Here is a 26,239-nt window from a genome sequence, read left to right on the forward strand (position 1 = left end):
GAAGAGCAACCCTCTGTATTGAAGTTTGCTGCAGGCCTTTTGGAAGCCAATATTTCTCCCCCACTGTTTTCTAGTGGATACCTGGCATAAAACTAAAGCACATTAAGGACTAAGCTTAAGTTTTGAGTTGACTTCTGCTTAAATAAAATAGTTATGTTTTGAGAATCACCTGTGTTTTGGAGATATTGACTAGTGAATTTCAAATGGCTTTTAAAAATGTATATGTTTTGGAAAGAAACCCACCTGAGTTTTCTTCAAGAAGGATAACTTTTTGCAGGTTTGCTGTAGATACAAGGCTACATGTCAAATGACTCACAAATGTCCGTGTCACTTTTTCCTGTGGAGAAAGTTTGGATGTGTTTATGTGTATGTGTGTGTGTGTGTGTGTGTGTGTGTGTGTGCGTGTGTGTGGCAATACTGTATGTGATCAGTACAAGTGATATAAACCTCTCATTCAACGCTTCCTCATCTTGTGTCCTGTTGTTGAACTGTGTGTTGAACCCAACTCTGCTACTCTACACTATGTGAATCATCAGTCACAAGTGTAACACACAGACAGTCCAACAGCAGACAACCACCCAGAGGCACAATGTTTACACACACACACACACACACACACACACACACATACACACACAAAATGTCTCTCAAGCACAACATCGTACATTCCGGCTAACCGACTGACAGAGTTCAGATTGATACAGAGCGAAAGATGACAGACAAGTGCCACGTAAAAAATGACAAACAAGTGAGATATTTACAGTAATAGAGACAGGAGAGAGGTTGAGCATTGTTGTCAATCAAGAATAACGGTGATCAAATCTGTCAGATGGGCAAGATATTTCCATTTATATATTTATTTTACTTTTATTTATCCAGGAAAAGTCGGCTGAGCATGTTTGCTCTTTTTCCGCAATGCGCTGCTACACACTCACACAGTTACCACATTCACAACTAGGAGCTGCCCAGTACAACCACAGCCTTAATCTATTGAATTTTGTTGGTGTAGCTTCATGTTATCTTCATGTTTCTCAGAACCGTCTCCAACACCATCATTGTCGTCATCATTACTATTACTACTAACATCAGATGTTAATGATTAAGTTTTGGTTACTGAGGGCTGCCCTGGTTTTGCGACAGCGCTGTCTAAGTCTAAACACTTGGATGTGTGTGGTCTCATATATTATATTTCATGATGTGCTTGTAATCCCATTTATCTGAATTTATGACCTTTGTTATTGTGTGAAACATTTTGTGACAAACCTGTTGTGCTAAAAGTGCTTAAAGCAATATTCCACTTAGTTTTAACATGGGGGTAATTTGGCACCTGACCGCCATGAAAACCAGAATATAAACTAATCGCCAAGATCAGATGCAGCTGGACGAGTTTGTAGCGTTCAGGTTTCTACTTTCCATTTAATTGAATGAGGCCACGAAGATAGCCTGAAAACTTACATTTGACATGTCTGTGAACAGATTCAAATGAAATGAAAGGGATGTGTAGAGTGGCACCTCGGGTCGTTAAAAGACTCCATGACTCATCCAGCCGACCGCCACACATTCTGCCCATCCCTACTGCTGTACGATCTAGCTCTTTTTAGCTCTCTCACCTCCACTCCTCATCTTCCTTCTTTTTCCTGACGTGCTGTCTCCATTTCCTGGTTTGGATTTCCCCCTGCTCCACTCTATATCCTCTTCCCTTTCTATGTATCACTTCACAGAAACACGCTCTCCCCATTTCCACAATGACACATCCTGTCCTTTTCCTCCCTACATCCATGCACCTCCCTTCCTACCTCCCTATTTCTCCTTCATTTCCTCTCTCTTACCTTCTCTCTCTCTCTCCCTGTCCTTGTCTTGCTTGCTCTCTCTCTTGCTCTCTCTCTGTCGTGTTGACTAAAGGTCAGCGGCAGAGTCTTTCAAGGTCGCCCCTGTCCGAGGTCTGGCCTCCTCATGCCTGGATGGCTGAGTGGAACAGACAGCTCTGCCCCAGTTGGGGACCATCAGACTTTTAGTGCCTCTGACCACCGGCCTCCCTGGTGGGTAAGGCTGCTGTGCATCCTTTCTTTGTTTCCATCATCTGCTGTGTCTGTGACAAACAGACAGCAAGACAGAGAGAAAGAGAGAGAAAGAAGAAAAGAAGAAAGAGTACGTCTTGTAGCAATTGATAATGTAAATACTGGTCAAAATGTCAAACCTGATGTTGTAATATTTGTATGATACATTATTATAGTTTTTACATTGTAAGGTTTGTAACTTTATTATATCAGCAGGTTTTATTACATTTTTCACTCATTTAGAGGAACGTTTTATTACTGTCATAACAAGCTATTACATAATCCAACGTTTATTACATTATCAGTTGCTATATGTGTGTTTATGAGAGAAAGAAGAACAGAAAGAAAGAGTGAAGGCAAATAATTTAACTAACGCTATCCATAATCTGTTTGCTACAAGAACACAAATTCAGCTTCCATGATAACTACCTGTAAGGTCCACCTCTGTTCATCTAGTTTTACACTGTATTGCATAAGGAATTAAGTGCAATGTTGTTTTGATGACTGCTGCTCCTGAGTTTTAGCTTCTGTAGGTCAGCCGTGCGCAGTTTGGGGCTGTGCCGAAAAACAAACATACATACAATCTACCTTCAAGAATTAAGTTTATAATGGAAGTGAATGAAGTAAAGACTCAGGTGTGCACACATTGGTCCCTGTGCTCACATCCATACAGCAGTGAGAGCGTAACAGAGAAAACCCTGAGGCATTTAATAGCTATAGTTAGCCTAGATTTATTCACCGCTCTGATAGCTATAGTTAGCAGTAAATTTATCCACCTGCCAAGGGAACTTGTCAACCAAGGATGGAAAATACACTTCCATTGAGTTAGTTAGCCTTTAATGACTGAGGGGCTGGCTGGAAAGAGCTGATTAGAAAATTAATTATTTATCAAAATACTACTAAAAATTTCCCATGAAAATTGAAAAATTGAGAACAAGTCATTAACGTGTAAATTAAATGTTCTGAATTTCATATCAGGGCTATAAGTCTGTACATATGAGTGTACGTGTACATGCGTGTGTGCATGCGTGTGGGTTTAAGTGTGTGAGTGTGTGTGTGAGTGTGTCTGTGTGTGTGTGTCTGTGTGTGTGTGTGTCTGTGTGTGTGGGTGGGAGGGGGGGGCTGATTGTATGCGTGAGTGGGTCTGAGTGTGTTCGTGTGTGTGTGGGTGTGAGTCTGAGTGTGAAGGAGTTTCACCAATCTCAAAGAAGGATCAATAACTTGTCAACCTAGCTGTGTTTCACCTTGACTGACTGACTGACTGACTGGCTGGCTGACTGACATTAATCTCCTCGTACTCTGCATATTTTACTCACACTTATCCATCTGTCTCTCTCTATCCATTGCTCCACCCAGACACTGACTGACAACTATCCATTCACCTTGATCCAGGGTTTCAATTACATCAACAAGATGTGAGTTTCTGATGACTCACCGCTCTGTCCTCACTATGACCTCTCTTTAATAAAAGGACAGATCATTTTTCAAAATGGAAACTAACTCCCTGTCATGACAGCCCACAACAGTGGATTGGAGATATCCTGAAATTTACTCAAGGAGCTGGTGAAAAGGTGTACAGTATGTGCTAGCAAAACAAACATTAAAATTTGGTGTTAAATTGCAAAACATTTGGTTTTGCTTTCCTTTTTTTCTTACACTGGAGCGCCTGCATTTTCATTTTATTTAAGATGAGATGACAGCTACAAAGAACGTCTTTTATGTCTGCAAATTATACTCTTCAACAGTTTAATGGCTAAATACCTATAATCCTGCTGGTTTAATATTGGACTATTGGTTCTTGGGAGTGCTTATATCGATAATTTTACTTTGTTCTGTCGTTTAAAAATTACTTGGGTTGTATTTTGCTTTTGTACATTGTTGTATGTTGTTGGTCTGTAACTTCTATGCTGCTTTCTTGTCCAGGTCAAGATATTCTTAATCTCAGTGGGTCTATTTGGTTGAATAATGTTTAAATAAAATAAACAGATAAAATAAAATAAAATAAATAGAAACTCAGAAATAAAATCATGACTGATGAGCAAGGGAAAAAACTGATTGGGGCTTTAAATGGATTGCAAACAAAGATTGCTGATTCACTGTTTAGGGAGGCTGCATATAGCAGTAAGCAGAGTCACTGGTTAACTTCAGTCGTGCATAATAGTGCTGATGTGCTCCTGAGCAAGGCACTTATCACCCAACCTGCTCCAAGGACAGGTACTGAAAATGAGCTCATAGAAGCAGAACACTATAAACAAAATGTATCATGTATGTATGAACTGTATCCCTGTGGTTGTATGTGTTTCTGTGAAAACAAACCTGATATGTACTTAAGAAGAAGAGAAGAAACAACAGAAGCGGAAAAGAAGCCGCTACACTACTGAGTGCATGAGAGAAGACACATGGAAGGAAAAGAGGAGGGAGAGGACAGAGGAAGGATAGGAGGAGGAGGAGGAGGAGGAGGAGGAGAGCGTGAAGGAGAGCAGAGAGGTGAAGGGGAATGACAAGAATGAAACAGCGATAGTAAAGTCATTTTCCGCAGGGCAGAGGTGATCTGGCAATGATGCAATAGCTCTTGGAGAATGCAGGAAAGATATGGCCAGCATGGTAAAGAACTAATAGGAATGGAGGGAGATGGTTGGGCGAGAGAGAAGAAGGAAGCGGGAGGGGGGGTGAGAGAGAGGGAAGGTAAAAGAGGGGGCTATATAGCGATAATACATAGAAAATCATAGAGCAACAGCCTTTTTTAACATACAATCCACAGAGATGGATGATAGGACTCGGCTAATAGCTGGATAGGTTGAGCAAGGAGAGGGAAACTGGGAGGACAAGAGGGGGGAAATGATTAGATCTGCTGATGTAGCGCTCGCTGTGTCTAGGGAAAACAGTGGAAGAGAGATAATCTGACCGCTTCCCTCTGTGGGCGAAGAGAAGGGAAACGATGAGAGAGCTGGCGGTGTTTATTTTCCTCGTGACCAGTCAGAGGCCAGAAAGAAAGGTCAGGAGGGAAGGGAGAGGAAGGGACACTTTACACACACTGGAGGTGAGCGTGTGTGAGTGTGTGTGTGTGTGTGCTTGTGAGTGTACATGTGTGGGAATCTGTGGGAGCACTGTACAGACTGTGGGAGCACAAAAATCTTTTTGTTACATGCGTTTATATATACTGTATATACAGTATATATTACATACATTAGATACGCTTGACACAGATTGCATATTAACTCATCCTTGCTTTTGCAATATCCCTGTTAACTTGGTAGGCTACATATTATAATGGATAAACCGATAAAGTAATAGATGTTTCTGCCTACTACAATACAATAAACTGGGGTGGCTTTCCCAATAACAATGTATCTTGAAAACTCACGACATGCTTCACACGCCACTTCAAAGTTCAAAGAAATTCCAAGAAGATCAACTTCACGAATCCTGTCACTGCAAGGCATCACGGGTCGATTACAGGAATCATCAATTTCAAACCTGATATACTGTAGGTTATAGCCTACAACAATGTCCTTTACCTCACTGCATGTAGATTGTGAATGTACATACTTCTATACATTACTTGTAATGCTATCGTATCAGTAGAGCTGTGATTGATAGGCTGCCTTATGGATGTGGGCTGGTGTGTAATGTAGACCAAGCTGACCATTATGGGTCAATAGTTCTCACCTGTTGAGGGAAAATATTTACTGAATTTGCAGGCTCAAAAGCCTACAACACTTTTTTGTGTTGTAGGCCAATTGCCTGTGATCTGGTTAGAACAGGGATAAATAGGTAACTGCATAAGGCATGGGGTATTAATGTAGACTAGACTACAGCACGCACTCATATTTGGTGTAGCCTAAAAATAAATACATTGGTGAAGAAGAGGTAGCATTATTTATTTATTCTCACAATAAAGGTTGGGGCAAAAAGGAAATACCTCTAATGGGTTTGATGTTGCGTAGTGCAGCTTATTTATTTAAAGAGTTTAGGTAAGACAAGATAAGAAGATATTTCTCAAGGCTAGTGCCAGGTTGTCGAGAATGAACAACACATTTCATGCAAGTATTTTCAGGAAAGCCTTGTGAAATGAACAAACATCTTGAATGACTTCAGGATATACTTAGTGCTACAACAGGCTTTGGGAAATCCAGCTTTTTATGTTCAGCAACCTTTGAGTATAGAGGAAAAAATGCTAATTGTGGCTACATAGCTAGAATTACCTTTGATTTACAGAAGACAGAAATGATATCAATAGTTAAACGTTTATCTGGTGAGTGTAGCTGTGATTTCAGCACCATGGACAGAGTCAGAGAGAGAGAGACAGAGAGAGGGAGAGAGAGAGAGAGAGAGAGCGAGAGAGAGACTAGCATACAAACCAAAAGTTTGAAATCATTCATAATTGAAAATTATGAAAATTAAACATCTTGTGTCACTCGAGAAGAAGCTAAACCCTAAATGCTTCATAGATGTAAGAAACACAAGGAATGATCTCTGTGTGTGTGTGTTTGTGTGTGTGTGTGTATGTGTGTGCGTGTGTGTTTTCACACGTGAGTTCACTCGCACTAATGATGATGTGCACCCTCCTTGCCCAGCTCCGACCCACCCAACCAAACTAGTAGCATCACATCAGGGAGCACAGAGGTGGCATTCATCTCCTTCTCTTATCAATCCCTTCCTCCCTTAAAAGAAACTCCTCTAGTGCGAGAAAGAAAACAGCAAACACACAACCCCTTCCTTCACGCTGTGTTTCTCTTCTCCTTCTCTGCACGTTGCATTGAGTTTCTCTTTCCTCCACTAACTCCCTCTCTCCACCAGTCATATCTTGTTTCTCCCTCCTCAACCCCCTTCCTCAGACTGTTGCTAATAGGGGTTTATTTTTAGCACATGTGAGAGGTGTGTGTCTGTGTGTGTGTGTGTGTGTGTGTGTGTGTGTGTGTGTGTGTGTGTGTGTACACATGATGGATGAAGGTGATGTTTCACACCTTTCTAGTAAAGGGGAGAGGGAAGATGGAGGGATGGGAGGGAAGGAGGGGGAGGAAATGGAGAGAGGTGGGGATGAAGGGAAGGCAAGAGAGAGGCCTGCGAGCAAGGACACATGCTGGGAGAACTGCTACTACACAGGAAGGGTGGAGCGGAGCGGTGTCGAGCGAGGGAGGGTGGGAGGGAGGGAGGGAAGGGAACAAGGCGTCAACCTGAATTCCCTGCAGGCACAGCAGACCGACCCGCAGCAGCCAAAGATCAACAGAACCTCTCTGCACCGGGGGGATGGTGCTCTCCTTCAGAGAGATGAGGACTGACAAGAACAGCCTGACGTACTGCAGCGGCCAATTAAAACCCGGCTCACCCCGACCTTAGCTGTGAGCGAAAACTGAAATTGAATCACATATCGTTCAGCTCCTTGTATCCTCTTTTCTTCACTGTCTCTCAAAATGTATCGGAGGAGCTGGTCAGGGGTGAGACACCTATAACCTCCATTAAATCACTTTGACAGCGGATATGAGGAGTGAAGTAGAAACTAGAGACTGCACCCTGATATATAGAGTGACTGGCTGTGTGAGTTGGAGTACTGACTCAATGAGCTTGGGCCAGAATGAAATGTGAACAGCATGGAGCAGATTAGGATGAGGGTAGATGCCAGAGAAAACAAAGGATAAGAAAGCAAGCAGCAGATACACAGAGGGATTATTCAGCATACAAGGAGTCCACAAATAACTGCAAACCAACTGTCGCTTCTCCCTTTAATACCTTGCTCTGGAATACCACTGTCTTTTCATTCATGAGCACAAAAAAGCAGCACGTGCTAAAAAGGAATTGATTTTTAAATATAGATCTTTAAAGAGGAAGCCTTAGTGCGCAGGCTTTGACCTTGAACTTCTGCAAGGAGTTTATTTTTAGGCCACTGTCTGATCTTGACTGTGAATGTGTGAGTCAGGAGGTGTCAACAACAGACAGAAACAGATCTGGTGGAGAGTAATCAACGCTAGCAAGATAGTTTAAGTGAGAATCTTCACATGTCTGTGTCTGGCGACAGGAGGAGTGCCTTCTTAAAATGGATGTGAGCTTTCAGACGTGATAAGATGTGCTATTTCTTGTCCTCCACCTCTGTCTCTCTGTCTGTTGCTCTCTTCTCACTTTCTCGCCTTCTAGCTCTCTTTCCCCTCACTTTAACAGAATTCTTATATCACATCACACAACAGATTGTCAAAAGACAAACAATTGTCACAGCTTGGCACTACAACCAATAGAAAATAATAACCTCAAATGAACTGGAACTGAAGCCTGTAAATTAAGCCAAATTCTTGTCTCTCTGTTTCCACCCTGGGAGCCGTCTCTACCCAAACCCAGGGCTGGAGCACTGCCTCCTGCTGGGTTCTGATATTGCCTATTATGCAGTGATATGAGACAGCATCCAGCTCAGCCCGGCGGTGTCTCCTCCTCCTCACCCCATGGTAAAGCACACAGGCAGGGGGGTTTTGCTTGGAGTAAGTTGTCCTTATGGTAATGAACAACTCCCTTCCCACTGCGAGTGCCATTACCCCACACTGTGATATGGCTCGCTATGCTCCACACGCGCAAATACACAAACACACACGTACACACGCACACTAACCCCTGCAAGCGCTGCAGACTCCTCAGAATTCGCCATGACAGGCAGCCCATGTTTTATTCATATAGCCTAAAGTTGACATTTTATGTCAATTTAGTCAGAAGCGCAGGAACGTGATGGACTGGTGGATAATGACGTCTGCCAGAGTCAAAGGGCGGGGTGCAGAGGTGACTTCATTAAACTTAACAAGCCCGGAGGGGGCATGAAGGAGGCGACTGAGGCCAGAGGAAAGATAGGTGCTCACCAAGCCATACACATGCGTACTCCTCAACATGCCCCCCGCCCAAAACACATGCACACCCACAAAAACACCCACAAAAAGAACATTTTTGCAAGACTAGAATACTTCAACAGATCATCCTCCTCGATATGACAGGATTTGTTAAAGGTAAAGGTAAAGATAAGGGTCTTTTCTGCACAGCTAAAAATGGCGCTTGAATTGGCCTGTTCATTATTTCACATTCGACAATAAACAAGGAAACATGTCCCCCTCCCCACAAATGATGCAGACACCGCTTGGGCCAATCAGTAACAAGGTGCATCATCCCTCCACGTTTCATGAAAATCCGACCAGGAAATCGGACCAGTGGTGCAGCAGTTGGGGCCTTTCAAAGTTTGAAAGTTTGACCTTTAATTATAGCGACCCCATCAGGCGAATCAGGATAACTTTTTAAACACCAGAACACAGTGCCAAAATGCATCCTCTCTCCAACTTTTGTCTTGTCAAAATCGGACCAGTGACAAAGATTTTACCTTTGACGGACAGACCTTATACAGGCACAAAGGAAAGAACACTGCAACATTGAATTTGCAAATAAATGAATTGTACAAGCTTACAACAGTGGGTAGGTGAAATGGTTTTCATGGCAAAATCCAGAATGTGAGATGCCCGACATTTCATCCACACAAATACATATAAAACACAGTATCTCTATGCCAAGCCCAAGGCTTGAACCGAACATGTTTTATTCATAGATGAGAAGTTGATAACAAATTCTCTTTGGTCATAGCGACCAGGTGAACTGCAAAAAGAGTAAGCTTCAAGGTACTGTAGCTGAAAGAGGAGGCTATGGAAATGTATGCGTGCAGTGCAGTGTGTGTGTGTGTGTGTGTTTCTGTGCCTATGTGTGTATATTATGTGTATGTCCTCCATTGTGTGGGAGCGTATGGCTATGCATACAGACAGGTGCAGCAGTATATGGGCGTGGTAATAATCAGAGGTTATTAATTAGAAGATACAGAGTTCTAATGGTCTCTGGAGGAAGGTGAACACTCAGTTTAATTTAGCACAATGTCAAGCCTCTAACAAATGACTCCTGCTCTAAAGGAGGAAATGAATGTGACTTTTTCCTGGCACTCATACACTGGAAGGTGTAGGGTGAAAGTTGGCTGGAGTAAAATAGGTGCAGTGGGGAGAGTACATTATGTAAGGGATAATGTACAGGGAGTCAGTCCCCAGCAGGATGAATCACAAGGTCCTGATCACCCTGAAGAGGCTTATTTTGCAATAATGACCAGCTCATTATGCATTACCTTGCATATTACATGGCTGCTTACCAAAGACATTAATCATTTGACACAAAATATTGTTTTAAATTGATTTTATAACAAGCTAAAGTAATTTACAAGCTTCTGCTAAAAAATAGTTTTCAGCTTTACTGGAACCATATAAATAGCATCTGCTACACTGTAGCAGAGCAGTAAGCAGCAAGGTAAACAAACCTGCTAAGATTGCCATTCAGCCTCTAACCAGCAATCAAAAGTTTCATTCTCTCCAAATAAATTAAACGTAATATTGGAAAAGCTTCCGTGTTTCTAACCCAGTAGGTTAGTCGTGTGTTTGTCTACAGTAACCAGGGAGTAAAGTTGTTTTGGCACCAGCTGTTGCTCGTTAATTTGATTGGACTGCAATAAAATCAACCACACTTTTTGACTGCAGAGTGATATGTTTAGATATGAAACTGCAGTCTGTTATCAGAAATAACAGACCTCTGAATACATCAATTGGCCAATCACACGTGAGTATCCAACAAAGCCACAAATTAAGTTGACATAAACATTATGCATTGCATTATTAACACTGCCACATACAACTGTGACAATCTGTTTTGTTTTGATTATGTTGTGCTCATTGATCCATTAAGACTCACCAAGGATAAAGGTCAATGACACAGTCTCATAAAATTTTGTGAAATGAGCACAAACTCTAAAATGCAGGTAACAAAATATGTGATTTCCTCCACCATGAAAGGATTATACCACAATAGCACAAATTGGACACACCATTTTCACCTTGCCATGTGTTCACCATTAGAAAGGGTTAGCTAACGGTTAAGTTTGGGCAAGTAAAACAACTTCTGTAGGATTACAGCCCTCAGGGAGATTTAATAAATTGACATTTTGGTTGAATTCAGCAAAAGTAATCCCCATGTTGGGTGACATAAATGAGTAAGATGATATGTCAGAATGTCGGCAGTATTGATAACACCATTGCTCTGCTATTTGCTTTCAAAATAAATTTTGTGGCTTGGACATCTGATCAATTGAGGCAAACCGTGGAGCGGAATTGCTTCACCCCCAGCTGTCAATCAGCTGCTGCTAATTGCCACTGGCTGACACGGTAGTAGAGGGAGGGGAGTTTGTCTTACTGTTTTATTCAAACTTACCTACTGTGGCTTTAAGGTTAGGGTTAGGTTTAAGTAGCTAAAGCTTTGGCAAAGGCCAGGCAACTAAAACAATTTTGGTAAGGTTTTGGTCATGGTTAAATGAGAGCAACTGTTGCTAAATATTAAAATCTCACTCACAGTAGAAAACCTCTTGCCGTGAGTTAAGAATTGAGCCCACATCGGCAGAATTGAAAGCAGATGTACCTGCTCATACAGGTGTTTCTAGTCGTGAAACACCTGTAATAACGTAATCCTTTTGTTTCTCTCACTTTTCATGCAGAGAGCTTGTATTTGCATTTCAAGACAATCATGTTCATTACTAGACATTTTGGGAGACCAGGCTCCAATGACTCCTGCTGTCTGGCCATTTGTTCCTCCACTTATGAGACAATAAAGACACAAACCAGAGGTATCTGAGACAGCGATGGGGACGGGAGGAGGAGGAAGAGCAATGCAGGCAGAAGAGGGAAGAGACCTGTGCTGTCAGCCTGGACTGTTTATGTTAGATAAGAGCATGGCTAAAGGACAGATCAATAGGCCTCACAGAGTGGCGAGCTGAGATTCCCTGCAGCCATGCCACACTGTCCACAGAGTAAGATAGTGTCATGCAAGACAGTAAAGGGGTGCGCGCGCACGCGCGTGTGTGTGTGTGTGTGTGTGTGTGTGTACGAGTTGAACGGTATTTAATACATCTTAATTGAGCTAAGCAGAGCGAGTTCCACCATTAGGTAAATCAACACAAACAAAGCTCTAGGGCAAAGAGGAGAGGACGACACACGCATACACACGCACACACATGCACACACACACACACGCTCACACACACACACACGCGCACACACACACACACACACACACTCACACACACTAAGACACACACTTTCCCCTACAGAGGCTAATGAAACAAACTAATTAGTGAGCAAATAGGGGCAAGAAGAAGGTTGACTACAAATGACTACCACCAGTAACACACACACACACACACACACAAACACACACCACAACCAGACACAATCAGGCTCCTAACCATTATGCAGGTCTATGCTGGGAGAGGCGGGGGATTGTGATTACAATTTTAATTGACAGAACTGATTACAGCCACAGGAGTCTATCCAGAAACACACAGTGTGATATCAAGGCTTGTCACAAAGCCAGCTAGACAGGGGTACACAGTCAAGAAAATAATTTAATAATAAGAATTTCCCCAAACAGGGTTATCTGAGCTCATGCAGTGGGGTAAAATAAACATTGGAAAACACCAACTGACCCAGAGCATTCTTAATATCACTTTTCCTTTTTTTTCATTGGTTAAAACACTGTTGGGTTGATCCAAAGTTTGACAGCAGTGTGGATTTTGTCTCTCCATGCCCAGCAACGTAAATGGCATGTCCCTTAACACCTTAGCACAGCCAAAAATGCCACAATACTCAAATACCAAATTCTGAATGGCCTTGATGAAATCCCTGTGCAGCACAGCCATTATACAGTTCAGCCCTCGCTGGCTCCCATCAACAGCAGAGTAGATGTTTCTCTCTCTCTCTCTCTCTCTCTCTCTCTCTCTCTCTCTCCCTCTCTCTCTCTTTTCTTGGAACAGACACACAGGAGCCAGTAGTCATGGTAACCCCTTTCTGGGTAAACTTAAGAATGTGTGCGTGCATACACACACACATACACACACACACACACAATGTTTATAATAAATACTTCATGGATGGGAGCTAGTGAAGGGGCTCTGAGACCACTGCCTGCCATAGTGATTCTGGTTGCTAGTTAGCTGTCAGAACACTGAATAGTTTGCTTTTCAAGCACCGTGCCAAACTCCATGATTTATCAAGGCCACTTTCACCTTATCATAATGAATATGTTGTGCATGTGTGAATGAGGGAGTGTGAATGTGTATGTGTGTGTGCATGCTTTAGGCCCCCTACAGATGTACTATATGTGCATCAATATTATTGGCCAGTACTAGCCTTTCATAGATCTTAATGCTATACATTCCACAGATAATTCACCAAGAAAAACTGCACAAAATGTGAACTTTGAGCACAATCACTTCAAATATTTTTGGAAAATATATGTATATTATATATACCAGTGTGTGACTTTGTTTTAGAACTAGATATGCTTTAGTGCTTAAGTTTAAAGCACTAAGCTTTTAATGTGGCCAGTAGTCACACAATTGCTATCTGAGAGCCAAACTGTGAAAAATCTATCATTCAGAAAATCTTTGTCAGCAGAAGTATCGGACATTGTTCAATTCCCTACCCAATTACTGTGCAATGTTCTTGTATCGGTTGGGAAATAGTGCCCATAAATGTGTAAGTGTGTATGTACGTGCATGTTTGAGCACACACACACACGCATGTGCACATGTGCAAATGCTGCTTTCAGAACACGCAGCTCTGCAGATGTCAAAGTCTGAGGAGATAAGGAGGAGAAAAGCCGAGGTGGAGATGAGAGGCACGGATGTCAAATTAGCATTCACACACGGCTCTATTGACAAGGTCATCTAAACACCGCGTTATCTCCGCCTTCTAGGATCAACTGCTGGGATTCAATAGAATCGCCCTACTCTGTTGTGTCTTCCCCAAGGCAATGTGAGCCACTGCTCAATATCCCTCAAGAGAAAGAGAGGGAAACGAGGGTAAGCTTAGCGGTGGGCTGTTAGAAGGCACAATAGAGGACAGAGCTTCTGGCAAAAGACACATTTTTCATCCAAGACTAAACACAGCAGAACAAGGAGAGTGAAGAAAATTAAAATAAATAAATAAATAAATAAAACCTTCCTTGCATCATGCAGTGAATTTGACTGTGTTTACATAACTTTATTTGAATCTTTGCGTATACATTAGCATTACAAAGTAAAGTTGTGTGCAACTGTAGGGGAGGAGAGAGCAGAGAGGGATGGGGATGGGAGAGCTGATGTCATACTGAGCGCTGGCTGAAGGGCTGGATAAAGGGCTCTGTGTATTTTTCTCCCACTGAGAGTTTCTCAATGGAGGTGGAATGCCACATGCTTCCAGAGGGCAATCTGTTTAACTGTTAGAGGGAGAACAGGAGGAGAGAAAAGGACAGAGCTGTGAAGGGAGGATGAGGAGGAGGGAAGGAGTCAAAAAGACAGAGAGGAGGGAGAGAGAAAGTTCACTCAACCCCACCAGCCTTTCTTTCTCACTACATGCACTGCTCAATTTATTTTATTACACAGGCATCAAGCCAAGTAGAAAAAAATGCGTGCCCACATACATACACACATATGCTTATACATATATACACACATGCAGTGAATGGTGATTTGAGGCACTGGGTCCTTAGACTCTTTGATCTCTCTCTTACAAAGCTTTTGTATGGTCTCTCTGTCTGGAGATGAAACAGAGCACACACACACACACACAAACATACACCATGGACACACACACATACTGTGTCATTTTGGGTCTATACAGTTTTGCAGAGCAGCTACAATCACTCAGGTAGACAGCGAATGGGCCACAGACAAATCATCTAATGCAATTCTAGCACAGAAAACCGAACTGCTGAATCCAACAAGATGTAGCAGAACCATCGACAAAGATCAGAAACACATGAACCAGAAGAAACACCTCCTGGTCTTTGCGCGGACCGCCTCAGCTCAATAAACAACCAACTCCGGTCAAGACTGTTTCCAACCCGCTTCTTTCCTCCAAAAAAAAGAGTTAAGACCCGCAACACACAGGGTCTGGGTTGGAAAGTGGAAGTTTTTAGGTTGCCTACCTTGGGTGAGGGTTCCTGTGAGGAAGCGGTAGAAATAGCGTGCCACCTTGGTGAGCTGCCTCTTGCACCTTTTCCTGCACTGGCTCATGTTGGTGCTGCTGTGGTGGAGGTGGAGGTGTTGGTGATGGAAGTGGTGGTGGTCGTAGTCGGCTAGTCTGCCGGGGGAAGCAAGCTCTCAGGGTAGGAGGGAAGGAACGGAGCGGTGTGTGTGTGTGTGTGTGTGTGTATGTATGTATGTGTGTGTATGTGTGTGTGTGGTAAGTCTGGTTGCTGCTGCTCTCTTCTCTCCCTCACTCACTCTCTCTTGCACTCTCACTCCTTCTCTCTCCTCTCTCTGTCATCCCCCCCCACCCCCCCACCCCCTCTCTCTCTCTCCCTCTCCGTTCTCTCCACCTGTAGGGCGCTGGCTGTCAATCAGCCAGCAGCATTCTGTCTCCTCCCCCTCACGTTCTGAGAAGCCCCGTTCTGGCCCCTGATTGGCTGGGAGCAAAGCGTGGCAGAAAATTACAGACCAGCGCGCATGTGAGAGTGTGTGTGTGTGTGTGTGTGTGCAGTATACTACGAGGCTCTGAGTGACAGGTGGTAGTTTTCTTCGGCCGCACACTCCACGCATCTTCTCCTGTTGATGTTTTTCTATTTTTCTCCACTCGCAGCTCTTAAAGAAGACGGCCTCTGGGAGGATTGTTGCAGAGCGAGCCAGCAGGAGGGTAAGTGTGTGTGTGTGTGTGTGTGTGTGTGTGTGTTAGAGCCAGCAGGAGGTTGAGTAAAGTGACAGAGGAAACAAAGCAAACACATTAATTAGCATCCCGCACCGTCTTTCGCTCTGTCTGTCTGTCTCTCGCTCGCTATGCCCAGAGACTCATTAATAGTATTCATAACAGAGAGACAGAGCATGGAGGGAGGGTGGAGGGAGGCTGGAGCAAAGAAAAGTGAAGGTATATGAAGAGGCAGAGATAGGGAGGTAGAGGGGGAAAGGAATGCATAATTAATCTCTTTTTCCCCGTTTCTCCAATGTGGTAGAGAGAGAGAGAGAGAGAGAGAGAGAGAAAGAGAGAGAGAGAGAGAGAGAGAGAGAGAGAGAGAGAGAGAGAAAGGATGAGACAGAGAGAAAGAGGTGTTGGACAATTGTACCACCCCCCAGCAGTCGATGGACGGATTATTATCTGTCTGTCAGCAGAGGAGGAGAAGAGAGGAGGGGAGGAGAAAGGAGGGGAGGAGAGAGGAGGAGCTTTTTAATCCCCTGGGAGTGGGACAGAAAGGTATTTATGTAAAGCTTTTCTCTCCTCTTCCTTATCATTCCCTCTCGCTCTCTCTCTCTCTCATTTTGTATGCATTCAGAGTAACCAAATAGGGAAACATGCTGACGCTCACCTTGTTTTCCCTGTTGACACATAAACTAAACTGACTCCTCACCTGTTTCTACTGTGTAATATGCTTTCTCAGTTGTTTCCTTTTACTCTCTTTTTCTTCACCTGCAACTCTCACATTGGGCTATTACACTGCTCCACCTCTATCTCGTTCTCTCTCTCTCTCTGTTGGATGCTGAATTAAAGGTGATTACGGTTACCACGGCAACCCCAGACTCCATGGATTTTTCTGGTAGCCAGAGTGGCAGCCTCTGACATACATGAGCAAATGCACACAAACAAAACACACAAACGCACACCTGTCTCCCCTTCAGGCAGGAGACAAAATCAATCAAACGTCAGGCAGATTCTCCCTCTAAGCACTCTTCATTCTCCTTCTGCAGGCTCGTGCTCTCATTCTCCTTTAAAAGCCACTGAGAGGGGTCAAAGTACAGGTGAGTGTGAGAGCGTCCTGTTCCGAGCTCTTCGAGACGATGCGACACTCTGTCAGACAGAGATAAGAGTCCAGACACAACCAAGTGACGTAGACCCAGCGCTGGAGAGCCCTGTCTGTTTAACAAACAGCTGATTGGGACTGCAACCGAACTTGGTCATTAGATTCTGAGCAAGGAGGCTTAAGGACATGTGGAGGAGCAGATGGGAAGGACTTTAAGGTTTTACTCACTCCGTATTAAAGATCACATAATGATTACATGCTATTTATCACCTTTGACCCCTGGCTCCTTTCTATAACCCCCATTGTTCAGGTTAGTTTCAACCACCCCTATTATTTGAGTTTGCGTGTGTGTGTGTGTGTGTGTGTGTGTGTGCGCGCATGACCACAGTGTTCCATACATCACTGCTGGCAGTCTGACCTGTCTATCAAATTGCTTCCATTGCTTTATTACCTTTCTCTCTCTGCCTGTCTCTGTTGCACACACCCACTCTCTGTCACTCACATCACGCACAAAAAGACAGTAAAGGACATTTTCTAATGCCAGGTAACACATTAAACAACTCTTTCCTGCTCTCCCCCGCCCCCCTTTCCACTGCTACCATCCAGAATTCAGATCAGTTACACTATGATCAATCATCATGATGCTGCGGTTCCATGGCCAATCACCTATTATAAGTGATCAGCAGCTTTATAGATGATCAATGAAAAATCAGCACACTTGTTTCAGCTTTAACATGACAGAAACGTTCTAAAAGAAATGTCAGTCAAGCAAACAAACCCACGGTCAACACTGTTTATCCCCTCTCCATTTCACACACACACACACACACACACACACACACACACACATAGACCCACCCACTGTCCTCTCTCTAAGCATACACACCCACAAACACACTGTTCTTCTCTCTAAGTCTATGAATAATACAGTCTGGTAGGGGTCTCACGCACAAATACACACACACACACACACACACACACGTACTGAGCGGTAGAAGCTGAAGAAGAACTGAAGCGAGAGATTGAGTGATCAGTGTAGCATGAAGGATTACAGGCTCGCAATGGTGGCTGTTACAGCACACCATCCCCTGCCACAGAAAACCACACACACATGCACACAGACACACCCATACACACACACACACACACACACACAAGAGATCAGGGAGTATGATCTGATGGTAAACAGTTAAAGTTGAATAGAGCCAGCTAGAGTATAGTTTTAGGTTTAGGAGACAAAGGAGAGATATAGATGTTTTTTTTTTTGCTGGTTTATGTTTCCTCACAAATACAAGTTACATAAACACACACACACACACACACTGATACATGGGAAGGGATGGGATTACGTTTCTGAAATGTTGGTTAATTGATGATTAATTTCTTGTTACATGCTTTGGCAATATTGTTTGTTTATAAACTGTCATGCCAATAAAGCGAGAGAGACAGAGAGAGAGAGAGAGAGAGAGAGAGAGAGAGAGAGAGAGAGAGAGAGTCTAATCAACATTTGCATGCTTGTGCTTTACCATCCTACTCTCTCACTCTGATCATCTAACAATCAAATGACCTGCAATCACTTTACCAGGATGACAGAGCAGTAACTCTGCCCAGCCAGATGGTGTATGTATACAGACACAGGAACTCTGTGTGTGCAGTAGTGTAGTTCAGTGTGATCAGTAGGACAGAGCCTGTCCACCTTGATGCTGTTGGATCTCTGCCTGCCCTTTCCTCCGCACCCCCCTGTCTTCTCTCAGTATGTCAGCTGTCACTCAGGGATTGTCTTCCTCCCCGGAGAGCTTTACATTGTCCTACGCCACACTCTCTTACCCTCCAGCGCTGACACTGTGGGTGAGGCAGAGCCTGTCAGACGCCCTGCCGATATCTGACAGGCTTACAGAACATGTAATGCAGAGAGTTTAAGGAGAGATGCCGCCTGCTGCATGTAATCACCATCAGCTGAGCCAACCAGCCAGAAAAACAAAAATGAGATAGCGGTAAGCAGTGGTAAAATTACACCAGTCTCAGGTAGGAGAGTGCTCTTGGATGGGAAAATAAAGATTCTACGTGGGGGGTATGAAAGTGTGTGTGTGTGTGTGTGTGTGTGTTGTGTATTGTGTGTGTGTGTGTGTGTGTGGTGGTGGGGGGGTACTGCTCAGAGGGATCTGCATGTGTTGTTGTTTTAAACAGTGTGACACATGTCCAGGAGGAGTGCCAAGACTCAGCCGCCTGTTCTGAGTGTGTGTGTGTGTGTGTGTGTGTGTGTGTGTGTATATGTGTTCTCAGTGTGTGTGTGTGTGTGTGTTCTCTCAAGTGCTTGCGTCCAGGCGTCTGAGTCACCACACCAAAGATGTCCAGGGTGTGAACGTAGCTGAGCCAATTCCAGGCTGCGGTCCATTAGTGATTATTACCAAGAAACACAACACAAACAGAGAGAACACAACAACGCTCCACACAGCGGGCTGCACACATATCCCCATTTAGCAGCAATTATCAGCTGACAAAACTTCCTTCAAAACCTTTTGTGTTATGGCCCAACGTGTTAATTGACATTTCAGTCAAATGCCAGCAGCTCATTAATTGTGTTCATATAAAGAGTAAGAACAGTGTCAGTCTACAGAGCAAAAGACAGAGAGGGAAACAGACACACAGGGAGGCAGACAGACAGGCCAAATAGACAGATAGGCCAGGTAGACAGGATGAACAGACATGCTGGCACACTGGCAGACCAACAGAGAGGTCAAATAATCAGGCAGACTTGCCATCCTGTTGACCTGCCAGTAAAGCAGCAGATTTGCAGGCTGCCCCTCTGATTGGACCCATCATTAGGAGTGTAGGACTGAAACCCAGGAGCCCTCAGTCCTGACCTGGACATCAGCTGACTGTCAGAAACATCAACAAGCAGCCTGTAAATCTGGACCTTCACTAGCAGGTCAACAGGAGGGAAAGTCTTGCCTGTCTGCCTGCCTGCCTGCTTGCCTGCCTGTCTGCCTGTCTGCCTGCCTGCCTGCCTGCCTACCTGCCTGCCTGCCTGCCTGTCTGCCTGCCTGCCTGTGCCTTACCTGCTTACCTGATAGTGAACTCATCTGTCTGGTTATTCTGTCTTTCTGCCTGTCTGCCCTAAGCTCAGCTCTAAGCTTGATGAGTATATTGATGTTGGTATAGAAGGAGAGTCAGATGCAGAGAACAAAATGTTATGAAAGACAGGGATTGTGTGAATGTGTGTGTGTGTGTGTGTGTGTGTGTGTGTGTGTGTGTGTGTGTGTGTGTGTGTGTGTGTGTGTTGCGAGGGATAATAATAATAATGATTTTTTTCACAGATTTTGAATCAGTGCAGCAATCTTATAGCATGCCATTTGAGTACAAAGACGCACAGGAATGTTGGAAGGCAGATGTGACACTCTGACACTCCACTCAAGGAGCTGGCAAAGACACACACACACACATACACACACACACACACACACACACACACACACACACATTTGTATTTTAACACTATTTAATGTGCAGGCAAAGGGACCAGCTGGTGAAACCCACTCAACAGTCTATTCACTGAGAACATGTGACTGTGGAGGGAGGGGAAGAGGAGAAGAGCGAGAGAGAGAGAGGAGAGAGAGAGAGAGAGAGAGAGAGAGAGAGAGAGAGAGAGAGAGACATAGAGAGAGAGGGAGAGAGAGGGAGAGGCAGGGAAAGAAAGAGGCACAGGTGGAAATGCTTGTCTCCAGGGACGAGTAGTGTACTACTAAATGCACACACACACAAAAGACATGCACTAATGGATTACAGCACAGAGACCCCATATCCACAACACACACACACACACACACACATGCACACGCACACACACACTACAACAAGCTCCATTTTCCCTCCATTTGAATCAAAAATTAAAGTACCTCATCATCACATGATGAATAATTGCATAACAGGAACACATACTGTGTGTATATATATATATATATGTATTCATATTAATTGGCCAAATATAGACATGACATCATGCTGAGATATTTGCAGCGCAGCTAAAATGGAGTTTGATATCAGAAAAATGTTCTTATGATCTTAAATATCATTGGTAAACTTCAGATTTTGGTGGCAGTCCCTCAGAATCAAAGGGCTCTTTCTCTTTCTAGACTCACCATTTTGCACAACAGTCTTGATTGACCACAATGCAATGCAGACACAACACATGTTGCGTTTTTTGCGTAAGGGGCATAACTCTAACTTTTTATTTGAAAAAACTCTTGTTCGCTTAATGTTACTATGCTATTGCTATTGCTCTCTCCACCTATATGCAAAACCAACAGCTGAATGCAACAAGTTCAGGCATGCTCTCTGGGGGTTGTCAAAAGGCATTCTGGGAAATGCAGGAAATGACTAACTGAAGTACAAGTAGATGAGGCAGGTTGAGAGGAAGTGGGTGCAACAAAAAGGTCAATATAAACACTCCATCATAGAATAACTCCTGGAACGCATTAAAAATCTGACTGATTATTGACCTTAAGTCTCAGTGCCTGTATCAGTTTTTTTTTTTTATTTGTTTGAAGTAATTTTGCTTGGTACTTTTATTTTGAAGACCAATCTCGTTATAGATTTATTATGTTTCAAATCTGTTTTGGTGCCAAAAATTTTTTCATTACATTACATTTTTCAGTCCAGCTTGATCAGAAAGGTGGTGTTTTTTCCACTAGAAGATGGAGTTCAGTGCAACACTGCTTGGCTTACATTTTCTAGTTCATAAAATCAGACTGGAGTGTCGGATGCTGTTTACTAGTAGGCCAACAGCTAACCTTACAGTGTGTTGAGAGAGAATATCTGGTGACACTGATGTGATTGATCATCTTGGTTTAAGAAGGCGTCCTGGCTGTTCAGTGGGTATGAGTAAGGATAAGGCACATACCATGTAATTTAATGTCAGAAGGTGAAATCTGGCTCACAACCTTTGTTACTCTACACCCCTTCCCACATTTCCTCTCATTCTTCACGGTGTGACATCTAATAAAGTAGAATTGCCATGAAAATGATCTTAGAAATTAACTTGGCCTAATTCACTTTAGGATGACATTTAGAATAGTTGCCATTTTAGAAGCACAATTCCTAGATGCAGTTAGAATCACATCTGTGATTGGATAAAGTTGTCAGCCACACATAATTGATATTTCATAAACCAGGGAAAAAATCTGCCAAGTTTAAGCACAGCATAGTAGGCATAAGTAGGGAAGTAAGCCCCTAACCATGGCTGCATCGATAAAACAATGCTCTAGCAACAGATGAAAATGGAAGGCAATAGAGCCAAACAAAAGATTGTAAAATTATGAATAAGACGATGAATATAAGAACATAAGAGTGTTTATAGATTCCAGCACTGTAGCCACTGGCTGGCCAGTGGTGCACATGCCAAAAATGAGGCTCCATAACTCTGGTGCCATCTGCAGGCTAAACCTGGCACAGCTATGGCTCTGCTATCTGTCCAGGAGAACTCATCTGTCCTGAGGACAGACAGATGGGCTGGCAGGGGATGAAGAGGGGCACAGGGGACAAAACTCACAAGCTTCCACCCACACACACACACACACACACACACACACACACACAAACTATTAGTGTGCCATCCATATTTTCTTATCTTTAAAACAGCTTCTAATGAATATTCATTAGTATTCAAATGGCAGTGCTCTGCAGTCCTACTTCTCTGTCAACTGGAAAACATATGCATCATTAGTTACTTATAATGTTTCCTTTCGACTTCATTAACAACCCCTCTCTCTCTCTCTCTCTCTCTCTCTCTCTCTCTGGCCTCTAGTATGTGTGTTAGTGTGAGGGGGGTGTGTGTATGTGTGCATGTGTGTCAAGCTAGAGCTAAAACCGTGTTGCAAATCAATATAGCTTCCATAAATCAAAATATTTATACACAGCAGGTGAGAGAGGTGCATCAGCGGGGGAGATAGCAGAGCAGATACTACTGCGTCCAGCAAGCAAATCGATCCATCTGATGACCTGAACAGTCAGAGGACAAGGGTGGAAAAATTATGAAATCAGTGCAGTGAAAAGTGTCTTAGAACGTTTCTCATGGCTGCTCCACCGTCTGTGTGGTGTCAGATGACGGAAATGTGGAGTACAGGTTTTACATTTAGTGGTACAACTCCAAGAAAACAGCTTTCCTCTGTGTCGAGTACCACAGGGAAACACTGGCTGAAAATGTCTTCCATCTATTTGGGCAATATTAGACAACACTGGATAGAATAGAGGGGAAAAAGCACCAGTGGCATTGCACATTCTATAATAGAGTACAGTGTGTTATTCACTGCTTTGTCCATTGACTTTGAAATACAGTAGTTGCCTGTACTAAGCAGTGAAGACCAGCAGGGGCAGATACAGACCAGTAAAACCACTGCTACAGCTAGAAGAAAAATACAATGACATAATCCATTACACATCTCACATACCGCTGATTCAAAGGTGTATGTTTTCTGTTTGTTTGTTTTTTGGACTATTAGTGTGATAATAAAGTGCTGGATATAGGATAATAAAGTGCTGGATATAGGATAATAAAGTGCTGGATATAGGATAATAAAGGCAGACTAGACTCAAAGGTTATAGTCTTTGTTTCCAACCATAATCACTGGACTCAGGAAAATGCACATCTAACAAATTTATCCTAAAACTACATGTACTCCACCAATACATTACTCCTTCTTTGACCAAGTCAGGATAGGGAACGATTCTGGGAGAATTAATATTTAAATACACACTTAAAATCAGTATAGCTGTTGGTAATGATGTGGGACAAATAAAAAAAACCCAGATTAAACTGGTAAACTGGTCCTAGACATGCTGTCTGCTTTTGCTGTCTGCTTTTATATACATATAGTTCAATATATTGCCTGCAAAAAGAAATATCTGGAGCCTACAGCATCATACAACCAGTACAGGACAGAATTGGAGGGTGAGCCGCATCAGTGATGAAGTGAAGATATTTACTGTTCTCTATCAGCCGGCAGCTCAGTTTAAAGATGCTGTAGATCGAAGGTGCAGGTTTCTGCTTTGTTCTTTGCAGTTGGGATCAGAATAAGGGGGAGATCCTGACAGTCCTTGACAGTTCAGTGCTGTGATGTGAGAAAGGGTGATAAGGTCACACAATGCAATAGTGTGGCATTATTTCACAACATCAGATTACATCGGGGTCAATACAATGAAGAAAACACAGTTGGCTTCTTTTTCTTCTTTTCATGGTTCGCTCCCTCGGTCTCACTCCAGAATCTGCTTTCACCCTCAGTCAGTTATTGCTCTCCCAGTTTTTCTCTAATAAGCCCCTGCACACACACACAGAGTCACACACTGTCGCTCCTCTTCATCAGTCATGTCGCTCCAGAGCAGACGGCACCAAACACCAACAGACGTCTCTTAGCTTCAGCACAGATACCAGGAACTTATCTAACAGTGGTGGCCAACATTGGCCATGGAGCCTCGCTCTCGCTCTCTCTCTGTGTTAACTGATGCATTTTAGTCACATCTGGTTGTGCCCCGGGGTTCAAGTTCAGGCTCATTATTGACGCATGTTTTCTTTTCTGAGCCTCAATACAGAATAGAGTAGAACAGAATAGAATAGATTAACACTGCCGCCTTACAGCAAGAAGGTGGTTTGATTCCTGTTTTCCTCCGGTTTCCTCCCACACTCCAAAGACATGCAAGTCAGGTGGATTGGAGACTTTAAATTGCTCATAGGTGTGAATGTGAGTGTGAGTGAGTGAGTGATGTGTCTATCTGTGTTGGACTAGCAACCTGTCCAGGGTGTTTCCCTGCCTTCTGCCCAATGCATGCTGGGATAGGCTCCAGCCCCCCGTGACCCTGAACAGGAATAAGCGGGTTTGAAAAATGAATGAATGAGAATAGAATAGAAACACTTCAACATCACTTGTGGAAATTTGCCTTTGGCTTCACTGTAGTAGAGTTAAAAAAACAGACACAAAACAATAAATACATAATCAAACATATTAGAGTCCAGCCCCCACCCACTCAAACCCCATAGACACACCATCCAAACACTGTACTATCTGCTACTGTTCTGCACTTATACCCTGAGGTAGCCCCCTTACTAGATCCCTTGGATAAAGCTGGGGTATAAGACCATGTATAGATAAAGAGAGAAGAGGGATGAACAAAAGGGAGACAAGACAGACAAATAAAGAGTAAGAGATGAGCAGGGGAATGGATCACTGGGCTGTGAGGTCTAAAAACAACCCACAGGAGGATCTGTGGCATTCACATTTATTTCGCTGCCCAACAACACCAACCGGCAGCACAGTCAGCCAAGCCAGACGCCACTACCTGCACCTGGCATCAAACACACTGCGTGTGACAAAGGTCTCTGATATTCCTCAAGCGCCTGTGCTGCCTCATCTCTCCTCTACCACCTTTTCTTTAATATATCTAGCTTTACTCCTGTTTTACATGTTCCTCGTCTAACACAAGCGCTCTCCCCAAGTTGTACTTCCTCTCATCCCCCTCTTTTCCTCTGTCTCTCTCTCTCTCTGTCTCTGTCACACCCAACCTCTTGGATGCTTGACTGCTGTTCTTCCTCCTCTCCCTCTCTGTCTGAAGGCAGGCAGCATGTGTTTTGTGACTCGGGGATCAGAGAGCCTCTGAGAGACAGAGCCCCTCTGAGCCAGGCTGCCTGTGTAGGAGGAGGAGAGAAAAAATCTACGCTTCCATTTTCAGAGTCTGTCTTCTCTGCAACAGGAGCGAGCGCTTATCCCACCCCCGGACCACAGTTGCACCAACTGAATATCAGTGTTCGTGTTGTTGTGTGTGTGTGTGTGTTTGTGTGCGCGTGCATGCGTGTGTCCTACAGTAGCACCAGAGAGGTTGAGTAAGGAGGCATTTCAGAAGAAGCAAGCAGAAGAACTTCAGCTGAATTGTCAGTAGGGGGAACAATAGAGACAGGGGGGGGGGTCACCACACAGGCATGGACTAATATGGCAAAGAGAAGAGTGCGAGGGAGAAGAGAAGGGGAGGAGGGATAGAAGAGAGGGAGAGAGGCGAGAGAGAGCAAGAGAAATAGAAATTGTTTTGCTCAGTGCAGCTCAGGTCTAACTGCCTGAAATGAGTATATAAGATATTGTATGACTTTGTGTGCTTGCATTGATTTAATCAAACTCTTGGAAGCTTCTACACCAGGCTTTTCACAGCACCCCACTCTCTGACATGGGACTAGTTTAAATGACGCTGACTCAAACATTCTATTTGTGCACTCTTTCTTTCTCGTATTTTTCTGTGAGAAGGTTTTTCTATTCTAACTCATTAGTCTCCGTGTAGCTGGAGTGTCAATTCCTCTGGTGATGGAGGAAATGTTCTGAATGCCATAACCACAT

At 43.6% G+C, this 26,239-nt stretch overlaps 1 protein-coding gene across 8 annotated transcripts in view; it reads right to left on the bottom strand.

Moving 5' to 3' along the window:
* Positions 1–26,239, bottom strand: part of cutc (cutC copper transporter homolog (E. coli)) — a 97,140-nt gene that overhangs the window by 39,882 nt on the left and 31,019 nt on the right. For 2 of the 8 annotated variants that reach the window (XM_071530420.1, XM_071530417.1), the window contains exon 2: positions 19,712–19,720. The exons of 5 other annotated variants lie outside the window; for them this stretch is intronic. In XM_071530420.1, the coding sequence (XP_071386521.1) occupies positions 19,712–19,720 (9 nt within the window). Of the gene's footprint in view, positions 1–15,065; positions 15,154–19,711; positions 19,721–26,239 lie in introns of those variants that run through there. One more of the 8 variants, XM_071530423.1, reaches the window with a different exon arrangement.

Source organism: Centroberyx affinis, unplaced genomic scaffold, assembly GCF_046629955.1.
Source record: "Centroberyx affinis isolate AG114_WGS23_722 - 3 ecotype Tasmania unplaced genomic scaffold, CSIRO-AGI_Caff_v1 ptg001928l_1, whole genome shotgun sequence".
NCBI lineage: Eukaryota > Metazoa > Chordata > Actinopteri > Beryciformes > Berycidae > Centroberyx > Centroberyx affinis.